Below are 12,032 nucleotides of genomic sequence, written 5' to 3'. Positions count from 1 at the left end.
AGAACCTTCATGGCTGTTCGGAAGTCAACGGGCGGCCACTTCTCGTTTCGAGCCTGAATCCTATTCCATCATTTTTATGTCTCGCAACAATGTTCGCAGGACGTCCAACCGCAACCGCGGGATAGTAAACATAGAATTGCGCAGTCAGCTTTCCGCTGTGTCGTACCCCACCGCTTTTCTGATACGTCGCATGATAGATTCAGAAGATAAAGCATGATTGATTGTTTTCGAGGCCATTGAGATGGATTAGAAGGATGGAGACTGACTATACCGGTTTTTCGTGCGGACGACAAAGGGTTCAAAAGCTCGAGGCCATGTCAAAATTTTTACATCACATCCCAGCAGACCTGGGTAGTCGCCGCAGCATCTTTTGAGCTAATATACAAGGCCGCAGATACAGCTTGGAAATAACTGACGTTACTTGCATAATATACAATCCCTGACAATCATGCCTCAAGCTAGTCAAATTCCTTTCACTCCACGCCTTCTGTTTCTTCTAGACCTCTCAAAAATGCATCAACTTCTTTCGGCTCTGTAATCCCCCAGACTCCACCTCCTCTGATCGTATCCTGTCCCCTCATCCCCACCTCCTTGCCTACTAGATTCCGTCCGACCTTTCCCGGTCCAATGCCCACCCAACGCCTCACTCCCTCCTCTTGGTCGAGCCACCGTATACTGTCCCACCACCGGACAGTCTCCACACACTGCCTCGACAGCAGTTCCTTCAACTGACTGACACTGTTGAAGGGTCTAGCGCTCACGTTGCTGACGCATGGGAATAATGCCTGCTCGAAACCGATGTCTGTCTCGTCCAATAGGTTCCGCATCATCTTCGCCGCTGGCGCCATGATTTGAGAATGAAAAGGCGAGTCAGTCGCGAGCCTGACAGCCCTTGGATCGTGACCCCCGAATTGCCTCAAGTTCACCAAAAGCGCGTGGATCTTCTCAATGCTCCCGCTTAAAACGATCTGGTTTTTACTGTTGATGTTGGCAATGACCACCTGTTCGATCGGCGGCGTGTGGCTCGCTGAATCGGCCCTGCCGCCCTCACCGACCCCATGGCCTAGAAAATCGTGTATGGCTTCGATCAGACTCGACAGCCGGTCAGGTTCGCATACCAGTGCGACCATGCCATACTCCCCGCCCTCGGTATTAGTGGCATCCCTACTGCATCTGGCCATGGCATCCGCCCTTCTGGTCACCATTCTCAAAGCATCCTCATATTTCAAATGCCGACTACTAACCAGCGCTGCAAACTCCCCAAGACTATGCCCCAAACACACATCCACTCTTTTCCCGGTATCGAAGCCGAACTCTTGCTCAAGGACTCGTAGTATCATTATTGAGGTAGCCATGATGGCGGGTTGAGCGTTTGGGGTGGCGGTGAGGGTGGAATTGGGCCCCTCTGCGATGATTTTGGAGAGCGGCGTGGAGAGGATGTGGTCCATTTCTTCGAGGAATGGACTGCAGGTTCGTGGGAAGGTGGCGACCCACGGAGTGGCCATTCCGATGCGCTGTACACCTTGGCCTGAGCAAGGAGCGGTTAGTGGTAGGATTTGGTGGAAGACACGGGGGATAATACCTGGGAAGAAGAGGGCAGTCTTGGGGCGAGTTGATGCGATTGTGGAATTCCATCTTGTGCAACTTGATTTGCACAGTGATACTATTATTCTATGTCGAATGCGAAGGGCGTTGTGTAGGCGTGGGGGACAACAGCTGCCCAGCCTATCCAGGCGGAATGTATGGATCAACTGCTTCATTTCGTAGGAGTACTGCACCAAGCCGAAAGGGCAAATTTGCTCCCTGCGCGTCAGCCACCATGTTGGTGTAGATGTCAAAATGGTGCCATATTCGTTTATTTTGAAGGGGTTGTCGTGAACGCGGGGAACTGTATTCCGGAGTCGTCAGAGTCTTGGCGTTGATTCTACGGCCGCTTCATGAGCCTGATAGGTGCGAGATTGCACGGGACGCGGCTGTAGAAAGCTTTCTCTAGAATTCAATGCCACGATATTTGGCATTTGCTTATGCACATCGCTAAACCTGCCAGATGACGCCAAACAAGCCCCCTTGAAACGAATGCATCCTTGTAGAAGCTATACTGTCGGAAAGGAGGTTCTCAATGCACTACTCATGATCCTCACTTTCGATACCACATGCGTGTAATCCCTGATGAAATGCAATGAGTTAGCGTTAACTGTTCAATGAACAAATCTTCGAGCATTGAAAGCATATTGGGGGAACAATGCTCGTTTGACGTTTCAAGGTCCAAAATATGAGATGAAGATAAATCCCGAAACCGGAAATACTTACTTGTATGTCTCATCTTCTTCTGTAATTGGAAGATGCCGTACATCAATGCTTCGCTTGTTGGCGGGCATCCAGGGACGTAGATATCTACGGGCACAATTCGGTCACATCCTCTTGTAACACTGTAGCTGTAGTGATAATATCCCCCACCATTCGCGCAAGAACCCATACTGATCACCCATCTTGGATCCGGCATCTGATCATATACTTGACGTAGGGCAGGAGCCATCTTGTTGGTGAGGGTGCCAGCAACGATCATAACATCTGATTGTCGAGGCGAGGCACGGAATATTATACCTAGGCGATCTTGGTCGTAACGTGGTGTCGAAAGATGCATCATCTCTATAGCGCAGCAAGCGAGGCCGAATGTCATAGGCCACAGGGAGCCTTGGCGGGCCCAATTGGCAATTTGATCCATAGTTGTTCTGGAAAATGGAGACGGTTAGCAATGCCTTCAAACATTGTGACAAAGCGTGAGTGAACGAGACGTACAAGGCATATTGCATAGCACCCTCTTTCTTTTCTTGACTCGGCAGGGGAACTTCTCTTCGAGGCTTGCCAGTAACGCTGAGCGGCGGACCTTGTGCATCGCGTGATGGTGTGACCTCTGTAGTAGCAGACTTCGACGCTGTTGACGAAATAGTTGCTGATGGAGCTGCTCGCAGAGGAAGGAAGACAGATGCTGGTTTGGCTGTGAAGAAGCATAGGTCAGTCGCACGTGGCAATCATGAAGGCTTGCGCAGAGCATACCTCGTAGAGCCATAGAGGCCGCCAATCTAGCATTGGAAAGCATGATGAAGGTGGGCAATGGCAGACGTGCTGCTAAGGAATAGATGAATGTATTGAGGTGTGGGGCAAAACTATTATTGAACAGGATCGAGAATGGTGATGTCGGATGGGCGCTAGCGTGACCAGCTAAATCGCTTTAGTGAACGCCGTAGATCTTTCTGTTTCTCTTTCACTTTCTCTTTCTCTGCGATTACAATCCTTTCATCGTCCTGCTCGGATATGTCTTTGTTGTAGTCGAGGTAGTCAAATCTGCCAGTCTGTTGCATCAAACCGAGGAGAGATTCGCCGAAAAGGCTCTCCTCTTCGTCTTCGGGGTGGCGCTCCTCTCCTTGGCTGTTAGACTCTGAAGCTCGTGGGGATGACAACCAGCGTTTCAAGTCAGGCATTGATGTCTTTACCTTGAAATTGGTCTTAACAGATTGCCAAGCGGTCTGAACCTTGGAATTGGGCGAAGTTGAGCTTGAGGGTCCATTCGTGTCTGTTGAGTTCGTCGCTCGGGTTCCCTCGTCAGACGCGCCTGAGAAGCTCATGGCTCTTGTGAATGCCCTGGCGCTGGAGAGGCGAGTTTTAAACTCTTTGATATGTCTGAAATCTGATAATAATGATATCAAGAGAAGATTCAGTACTGGATTCTCAATTATGGTTGAAAAAGCGGCCTAGGTTGTACCTGCCAAATCTCGTACCACTCCTGACGCTTTCCCTTCCCTATGTATTAGTTTCGGTCAAAGCCTGCCAAAAAGCACACCTCCCACCATGCAACCATTCACTAATTTTAAGACACTGCGCAATCCGCCTCTTCAACTCCACCGTTGATAGGAACCAGCCCTTCTCCTTCTACTTGAGTGTGCTTTACCTATCCTCACACGTTAGAACCTGGAGTTTCTTCTTCCATTCATCCACGGGACCGCATTCACTATCCATCAAGATAAGAAGCCTCTCTAGCATTTCATGTATCCATGACAGCTTAGCTCTGCTCGTCATCACTCTACGCTTGGCTAGTCGACACTTGATTGTCAAGCGTCCGATTTAAGAAACAGAATTTGCTTCATCTAAACACGAACACAGTACCCTGGATTGGCCGTCACGAACTTGCTTAGTGTCGCTTGCAGCAGCGATGGAGAAATATGGACGGCTTTCGGCACTTTCACTTGCAGCACTTGAAAGTGCCGAAGCCGAGAAATATCGTTGGTCAATGAGCAAAGGGAATGCACACATCAGTTCTGAGTTCTTCATGCATTCCTGAATTCTAGAAACGTGCTCGACCCAATAAAGTCATCGTTCAGGCGTACCGATGATGCAGAGGCGGGGCGACTGAGGTACTGGTACGATGAGGTAGGGTCTGGTGATTTCTCACGGCGTCAATTCCGCATGGAAGACGTTGATAACCGAAGGTTTGATTTACGGTGATGAGCGAAGACCGAATTTCGACTGTCTCGGCCCATTCCACGTTGCTGTTGCCGCCGCATTCCAAAGATACCCCCCAAGCTGGATATAAAAGCAGCACTCCGCCAAGTCTCCCTTCAATTCTGCCATCAGATCCTGCCTCACTCTCGAGCTTGAAAACTTCGCAAGTTCGCCTAAGAACTTCGATTACCGTTCTAAAATTCACCCATAGACCAAGCCATACCTTCCGCAAACCTGGTCCTTTTCAACCAAAGCAATCATGATGCCCTTTAAAATCATCGTGGCTGGTGCCATGATGTTCTTCTCTCTGGTTCTTGCGTTACCTGAGCCAATGCCAGTGGCTGTTTCTGAGGCCGTGCCTGCTGTTCTTCCTGAGGCGGCACCTGTGGCAGTGCGCGAAGCGAAAGAGTAAGAGCTCCGCTTTTCCGCCAGCATTGCTACTGTTCGTGTGCTAATCAACACCAGGCTCGTGAGTCCTCTCCAAGCTTGCACCCCTGCTGGAGGTAGGTTATCCGTTCTACATATTATCTCTACATCACCATCTTCCGCCGTGCTCCCGATGGTTTCTGATGTTGTCCTCTCTAGCGTCGTGCAAAGTAGCTACCCTCTCTTGTTGTTTGGGATATACTTGTGTGACTACGGGGGCTCTTTCAGGGACGTGCCAGCTTCTGATAAATCTGGCGGTGACGACGACCACCAAAGCGACGGCAAAGGCGACAGCGATAGTGAAAGTGGCGTAGAGGCTAGGGAATACAAACAGTTCTGGCGTTGCATTCTGTTGCCTGAGATAGTTAAAGGGCTTCTCTGTGTTGTTATGCGAGGATAGATCGTTTCTCAAGAATTCGATGCGTGAAGGAGGGTCTCCTTGCAAGTCAATAGAAGAAGCAATGAAAAAGAATTAAGGCGGTTATACCTCTAACCTAGCCATAGTAATAAAGCCCAGAATTGTGCCCCTACCCTATTTAGCACTATAGCGCCCCAAACCTAACATCTCCAAACCATTTGCTTTTCTTAGTCTCCAGTGGCCACCATGACGACTCCATCAATAGCCTGCATAGGCATAATAGGCAAACACGTACCTCTCCCACTCCCCTTCATTTCACCATCATCCAGCAATTGACAACCTCTACAGGATAACCCTCTCCACATCGCCCTCTTTCCCCCTCACACCAGCGCGCCGTCCGCGCACCTCGAATTCTCCTTCCTCCTCAACGCCTCCCTCGATATCTTCGATGCTTGTGCTCGAGACCGGAATCGCATCGATCAGGACCTCGGTATGCTGCAAGCAATTGACGAGCGATTGAGTATCTGGGGCTGGGAAACAGGGACGGGAACGAGATTTGCGGTTGTGGTTGATGCGTGGGGAAGAGGGGGGAATAGGGGGTTGAGGGGGGTGTCGGATGGGGATTTGAGGGGCGTGAGTTGCTACCCTTTGTCTCTGTCGAGAGAATGGGAAGGGAGGGGGGGTCGGTGGGGCTAGAAATGCTGATTTGTGGGGTATTCTAGGCTTTTAAGGCGCTGCAAACAGCGTATGTACGGCTGTTGCAGAACCCGTTTTACGTGCCGGATGAACATACGCCTATGGCTGTTGCTAGTGGGAGAGGGAAAGGAGGGGAGATCACGAGTAAGAGGTTTATTGAGGAGGTAGAGAGGATTGGCGAGATCTGGAAGCCGGGCATGAGTGTAGTGTGAAGAGCTCGATGGGGCATATGGTCTTGAGCTAAGGATGTGACCGATGTGTATGCTGGAGGCGCCGATGTGCTGCATTGAGACGAGACGAAGCAAGGCGCTCTCAGTTCGACAGTTCATGAGGAAGACTATGGAAGCACGAGGTTATTGGGCTGCCTCTTGTGACCAGGAACCACCACCATCAGAAGTTTCACTGAGAGCTGAGGCCTAAATCCTGTCTACTGAAGCAAAGGCTTTATTCGAACGGCTTTTGACGGAAAGTTATCAGTCAAATCAGATCTGAAGAGGGGTGATTCGTTCAATTCACCACACGTCGGCTCAGACTTGTCCCTCGACGAAGGAATCTCAATTCAAATAAAAATTCTCAGAAACTATTAGGGAATTATAGGATCTCCAAGAAGAGCATTCCAAAGGCCTCTCTCCTATTCACCAATATGCAAATCACAATCCAAATGCTCGATGGGTCCATCACACCCTTCAAAGCCAGATCATCCATCACCATCGCCAGCCTCAAAGCCAAATTCGAGCCGTGGCAGCCCATGAAAGGAAGGGCCTTACTGCATCATGATGTGCAGCTAGACGACCGTGCTATTCTCGGTTCTGTTCCTGGCGTAAAGGATGGCACTATCCTCAGAGTTGATGAGCAGGTGTCACAGGTGAAAGACAAAGCTACTGGCAAGAAGAGACTAATGAGCGGTCCTGTGAGGTCGGCAGTAGATGAAGATGTGGTGGAATCGATTGAGCAATCTGGTGGTGATGATGAGGAGACACCGAGTGAGGACGGAAGGCGAATATCTAGCAGCAAACGAAGACGACCGTTGCGGACCCCGGCGGGAACAGTGGAGGATTTCATCGATGATGGTAACATTGCGAACTCTCCACCGGGAAAGGCACTAGTACTAGACGATATGAGTGACGACACTGTACACACGGCAGACACAAACCTGAGTGACCGTGCAAAGGCGCTACATATCGCCAAGAAGGAGAAAAGAAAAAACACAGCCCGCGAACCAACTGATATGTTGGCTTCCAAAGCTCAAAATATAGGCCATCGGCTGCACGCCTTGAACACCTTTGCCCCGCCCCCAGAGAACCCTGTCCAGAATCATACCGCCAGCGCTCATGTGCCTAAGACGACAGAGGCCATCTCATCTCGTCAGGATGTCATGGAAGACGACGATGCGACTTTCCTAGCTGGCATCAACGCCGCTGCTGCCGCGACGCAGAGACTGCCACTACACTCCGATGCGGGACGTGAGGAAGATGTCTCGGTTCATCGATGTGACGCTTGTGGACGCGCGTGTCGTTGTGGTGGGGATCGATCGGCTACATCGAACAGCGTGGTGCCGGTGGAGGAAACAGACCGAGGACGAGAAGCTGCTTCCACGAATAGCAACCTTCACGGCCATCTGATAGCAAGAAGAAACCCCGCGAGCCAGCACGCCGAGTCGAGCTGGACCGGAATGTGATGATGGCTTATGATGCCGCTGGTGCTTATGACCGTGATGTCCGGGCATTGGAATCCCTGCGGGCGCCGTGGGCTCTGTGGGCGGGCTCTGATGCTTTGCAGAGGCTGGAAGTCAATCCCTTACAGTACAATCTGGATGTAGCTATGGGTAGAGCAGAGGCTGGGTTTTGATAGAGCGCATCGAAGGTGCTCGATTGTCTAGTTGCGTTCGGACGTATCTCCGGATGCAAATTTTGATGGCTTGTGGACCGAGTGTTGGAGGATGGGTAGAGAGACAGAGATAAATAGGTAGCTACAATGGCGACTGTTCTCTCTAGCCAAGGGAGGAGCCTGTCATTACTTCTCAAGCCTGCAGCAGCATTTTTGACTTTCGTAGCAAGGATAGGACTCAATCTGGGGTTGAGGACTGAGCTCTTAGTTGGTCTAGGTATCAGGACATACTTTACCCAGAATGGCACATTTCTCGCATGAACTAGACGGGACATCGACTTGCGTAGCTGGTATCGTCATAGGGGCCTACTCATCGTCGCTTATTCCTCCTCTCTGTCTCCGAGACCTCTGGCTTGCCTCTCTCCTCCAGTCCTTCAACCCCTTTTCCCCACGCCCCAGCCTTCTTCCCCCATTTGATAAGGCCCCATGCATGCTCCCAGCCAAATTTCGGAGGAGCCTCTTGACTCGTACGAAAAGGACTAGCGCCATGTCTGAACACTTCTTCTTGGTTGATTCCCTCCTCAGCTTGAAGGGCACCTTGGGCAGAGGTGACATTAGCCAAATCGTCCATGGCTCCCTCCCAGCGCCTGGCGTCCTTCCCCAAAGGCCTCCACCACCCTTCTTCGTCCCTCGCCCACCATCTCTTTCCACACATCTCCCACAAACGGCTCCGAGCTCGCTTGTACGCGAACCTCTCATCCTCACCTGTGAATGTCCCAGTACGGGCGAAGTCGGGAGACTGCCGGCCAATCTCGTTTCCTGCACCTGGAGCACCATCGCTTGGTCCGTGACTTCGGCCGGCGCCGTAGACTGGACCGAAGTCGCTGTCTTCGTCTGCTAGAATGGAGCGGGATGATGAGGCTTGAGATTGTGGGAAAGGGAGGGGGGTTGTGGAATACGACGGTGGGGAAGCCGAGGAAATATAGGAAGAGGTGTTGGGGCGGAAGGGGGAGGTCTGGTCTTGGAAGATTTCACTGAAGGTTTCGGGGTAGATTTCATCATCGCCAGATGCGGTGCTTACGCCGTCTTCGGGGAGTTGTTTGATCTCGGGAAAGAAGATGTCGTCTGGGCCTGCCTCTGCGCTGATGAGTATTTTACAGCGGGCTTCATAAAGTGCGTCGAGGAGGGTTATGAGACGGCGCGCTTCATTCTTTTGGAGAAAATTAAGAATGGGAACATCGGTGAGGATTAAAGTATGGAATGTTGAGGCGAGCGTGATGTAGTCTGCTGGGCCAAGATTTGTGCTGCAGAGCTCGTCGAAGGTCCATTTGGTGACTCCAGAGAGGTGTCGACGAACCAGAAGATTGCGGCCGTAGACTCGTAGAGTGGTGTCCTTCCAGGGTATGGCAAGGTCATCATTTGGTAGTACCGCAGGACTTTGAATTGCATGGAGCTCCAAGGCCTTCCAAGCGCTGTCCAGCGTCACAAGCTCCTCATGAGATACTGTTGTTGACGGTCTTACGAAGTAATGCTTGGGTGCAGTTACTTTAGAATCTTTTTTGTTTAAAAACACCTCTTTACTTGTTTCCCTGACATGTAGGCTCTGTTCGTATCCCAGACCCCAGTTTCCAGGGGCCATAGGCTCAAGACCTTCAAAGCCTTCGGCATTAGATTTTAGGCTGGCCTCGTCTAACATTGTATCAGTAGAGGTTTCTTCTTCAGCTTCACGTCTTCTCCAGTCCTTGCCACCTTCCATATCCCATGTCTCACATCTTGCCCGTAGAACTTCTAAGAATGCAGCAAAATCACCCTTTCCGGCAAACATATTCTCGCTCCTCCCGCCTTGGTTCCTGGATCCCAATAGACCCGATCTGTTCTCCAAGAGGCCTAGCCGTGAAGACGGTGGTGCGACGAACTCCATGCCTGATGCATTGGCCAATTCTTCTGGCATACGATTGCTTGTCGCAATTAGAACTCCGCCAAGATGAAAGAAAGAAGTAAGGAGATTGGATAGGATCTTTGAAGCGGCACGATCCGGCAATTGAAATTCATCCAGAAAGAGTATTGGAGAAGTAGAGATCATGTCCCTTGCAAGCCATAATAGAGAATGTTCTTCATCTTGGCTTCCGCTTCTCGGCATAGCCGATGACTCAGTATGCCTTTCCTTACGCAGTTGTTCTAGCCTTGCAAATGTCTCGAGCATGAAGGTGTTGAAATGCCACCGTCTCTTCTTGCGGTTGGGTAAGCAGTCGGCTAGTAGGTCTACAAGCAGACTCTTCCCTGTTCCTACCTCTCCGTATAGAAGTAGACCCTGAGGTGATTGCAACTGTACAGCGGATTCATGACTGGTCAGCCTCCTTGTGAGCGCCATTGCATCTGCCTTTGCCTTCTGCTCCCGCAACGATGAGAAGATCCCGTGGCGTCTTCCATTATTTTGCTGTTTCCTATTCTCCGCTTCAGCCGGATCAATGGCAGGCTTTTTAACAAGCCGATTGATCTGATCTAGCCGGTGGCTGAAGTCGACCTCGGGCGAGTAGTCCTTGAGGCGATAGTAGAGCTTTTGGAGATGGAGCGCGAGACGATGTTGGGCTGGGTCCGGGTCAATTCGTTTCGTAGCGAGCAGAGCACGGTATAGGACGAGCGGGTTGGTGATTGTAAGGCCTGTGGACGGAGATAGTGGTGGCATAAGGGAAATGGGTGTTAAATTTGTAGTTGTCTTGGCTGCTAGGGCAAGAAGCCCGTTATCGATACGTCTAATGACACACCACTCAGCCCTATGGCCAAGCGGGCCTTGGCGGGGGCATCTCCTACTATATCATGCCTCCTTCCAAGCTGTCGTGATCACCCCATATCAAAGCACAACCCAACACAAATCTTGCAAAACATCACTGATTAGTCGAGAAGTCCTACGCTATTGCTCTCTCCCTATCCACCTCACCCACAATCAACTTCCTCAAACCCTCAAACCCCTCGCTCCTCCGTCCACACCTGACCCTCCTCGGCCTCTCCTCCAATCCCACAAACTGCATTGGCAAGATATCCTTGAACCGAAACCCTTTCACCTCCACCAGCGCCATCTCCACCGCCTTGCAAACTTAGCCGGATGCGCCGTTGCCAGCGCCACCTGATGTGCACCCTCCGCAGATCGCAGCGCCGCAGTTACCGCAATTGCAGAATGTGGATCTAGGATATTAGCCCTTGGGCCATCGATAAACGTCTCGGATGGTGGTAATCGTCTCTACATCCGATACCCGCTCCGCTGCGAAATCTGCGCGTATGGCATCCAGCACTTGTTTCTCGACGCTGAATCCGCCGTTGGTCTTTAATTGAGTCTGCCATTCTTTGACGTTCCGACCCGCTCTTTCTCTCTTCTCTTGTGCGCTGTTGGTGTTTAAGCTGTAGATGTCGTGCGCGACGAACCAGAGCAGTCTTTCGAAATTGCTGCTTACAAGAATGTCCATCGAGGGCGATAGCGTTTCCTTGACTCCCTCAGGGTGCGCTGTTGCCCCATCCTGTACAAGACCCCCTGCTGCCGCCGCGCCGTGAACGGGGTTCTTCTCGTACGTGCCGGTCTGCAAGAAACGGTGGAGGATGTCGTTCTCATTGCGCGCGATGATGAGCTTCGAGACGGGCAGGCCCATCCGCTTAGCTAAGTACCCGGCTAGGATGTCGCCGAAGTTTCTGGTGGTAGATTCTGAGTCAGCGTTTTAGTTCTTGGGTAAGTGTGGTGAACTCGTACGAGGCATCTTTCGCGTAAGGTGTGCGTGGGAAATGTCTTTTGACTCCAACCTCGACTCTTGAGAAGAAGGACTGGATAAACACTTATCCTGAGGGAACGACGAAACGGATCTGATCAGTCGAGGGATTATATGTGACACAGCGCACTAATGAAAAGTAGGATGCAAAGTAATACGTTTCATGAGCCAGTATTCGTACGAAGTCAACAGAGTCTACTAGTCGAGGCAAAGATTAGTCTTAGTACACCATGTAGACTGAATCGTCAAACTATACCAGCGGCAAATCTCACACTTGAATTGATCAGAGGGTCATTGAAAAGGTCATTTACGAGGGCCTAGTCAAAAGCGACGTTTTCAGCAGAGGCAGGAGATGTGGTACTTGACAATCATCAAATGTCCCGTCAACGCTTAGTCAATGCACTACAGACTAGTCATTAGAAGTCTCCCACTGTAAGTCCATCAAGGAGCACAATACGAGTGTTGGAGGA

The 12,032-nt window shown here is 50.9% G+C and overlaps 7 protein-coding genes across 7 annotated transcripts; 3 read left to right on the top strand and 4 right to left on the bottom strand.

The window, feature by feature from the left end:
• Positions 1–473: 473 nt before the first annotated feature.
• HO173_011493 (uncharacterized protein) lies at positions 474–3,100 on the bottom strand (the record flags this gene model as incomplete). The annotated part of the gene is made up of 5 exons (XM_037313373.1): positions 474–1,528; positions 1,583–1,888; positions 2,311–2,732; positions 2,800–2,998; positions 3,058–3,100. 5 exons carry the CDS (start codon positions 3,098–3,100, stop codon positions 474–476), a joined length of 2,025 nt encoding a protein of 674 aa, XP_037159830.1.
• A 109-nt stretch (positions 3,101–3,209) lies between these two features.
• On the bottom strand, positions 3,210–3,626 carry HO173_011492 (uncharacterized protein; the record flags this gene model as incomplete). Its single annotated transcript, XM_037313372.1, has 1 exon — positions 3,210–3,626. The coding sequence occupies one exon, from the start codon at positions 3,624–3,626 to the stop codon at positions 3,210–3,212; it is 417 nt and encodes a 138-aa protein (XP_037159829.1).
• A 1,133-nt stretch (positions 3,627–4,759) lies between these two features.
• On the top strand, positions 4,760–5,326 carry HO173_011491 (uncharacterized protein; the record flags this gene model as incomplete). Its single annotated transcript, XM_037313371.1, has 2 exons — positions 4,760–4,908; positions 4,966–5,326. 2 exons carry the CDS (start codon positions 4,760–4,762, stop codon positions 5,324–5,326), a joined length of 510 nt encoding a protein of 169 aa, XP_037159828.1.
• A 204-nt stretch (positions 5,327–5,530) lies between these two features.
• On the top strand, positions 5,531–6,192 carry HO173_011490 (uncharacterized protein; the record flags this gene model as incomplete). Its single annotated transcript, XM_037313370.1, has 3 exons — positions 5,531–5,575; positions 5,633–5,917; positions 6,007–6,192. 3 exons carry the CDS (start codon positions 5,531–5,533, stop codon positions 6,190–6,192), a joined length of 516 nt encoding a protein of 171 aa, XP_037159827.1.
• Positions 6,193–6,623: 431 nt separating this feature from the next.
• On the top strand, positions 6,624–7,658 carry HO173_011489 (uncharacterized protein; the record flags this gene model as incomplete). The annotated part of the gene is made up of 1 exon (XM_037313369.1): positions 6,624–7,658. The coding sequence occupies one exon, from the start codon at positions 6,624–6,626 to the stop codon at positions 7,656–7,658; it is 1,035 nt and encodes a 344-aa protein (XP_037159826.1).
• Positions 7,659–8,177: 519 nt separating this feature from the next.
• HO173_011488 (uncharacterized protein) lies at positions 8,178–10,493 on the bottom strand (the record flags this gene model as incomplete). Its single annotated transcript, XM_037313368.1, has 1 exon — positions 8,178–10,493. The coding sequence occupies one exon, from the start codon at positions 10,491–10,493 to the stop codon at positions 8,178–8,180; it is 2,316 nt and encodes a 771-aa protein (XP_037159825.1).
• Positions 10,494–10,998: 505 nt separating this feature from the next.
• On the bottom strand, positions 10,999–11,448 carry HO173_011487 (uncharacterized protein; the record flags this gene model as incomplete). The annotated part of the gene is made up of 1 exon (XM_037313367.1): positions 10,999–11,448. One exon carries the CDS (start codon positions 11,446–11,448, stop codon positions 10,999–11,001), a length of 450 nt encoding a protein of 149 aa, XP_037159824.1.
• Between the last annotated feature and the right edge of the window lie 584 nt (positions 11,449–12,032).

Source organism: Letharia columbiana (genome assembly GCF_014066305.1).
Source record: "Letharia columbiana isolate WasteWater2 chromosome Unknown Sc0000062_s0, whole genome shotgun sequence".
In the NCBI taxonomy this organism is placed as follows: Eukaryota; Fungi; Ascomycota; class Lecanoromycetes; order Lecanorales; family Parmeliaceae; genus Letharia; species Letharia columbiana.
This window is presented reverse-complemented; position numbering and strand designations above follow the sequence as displayed.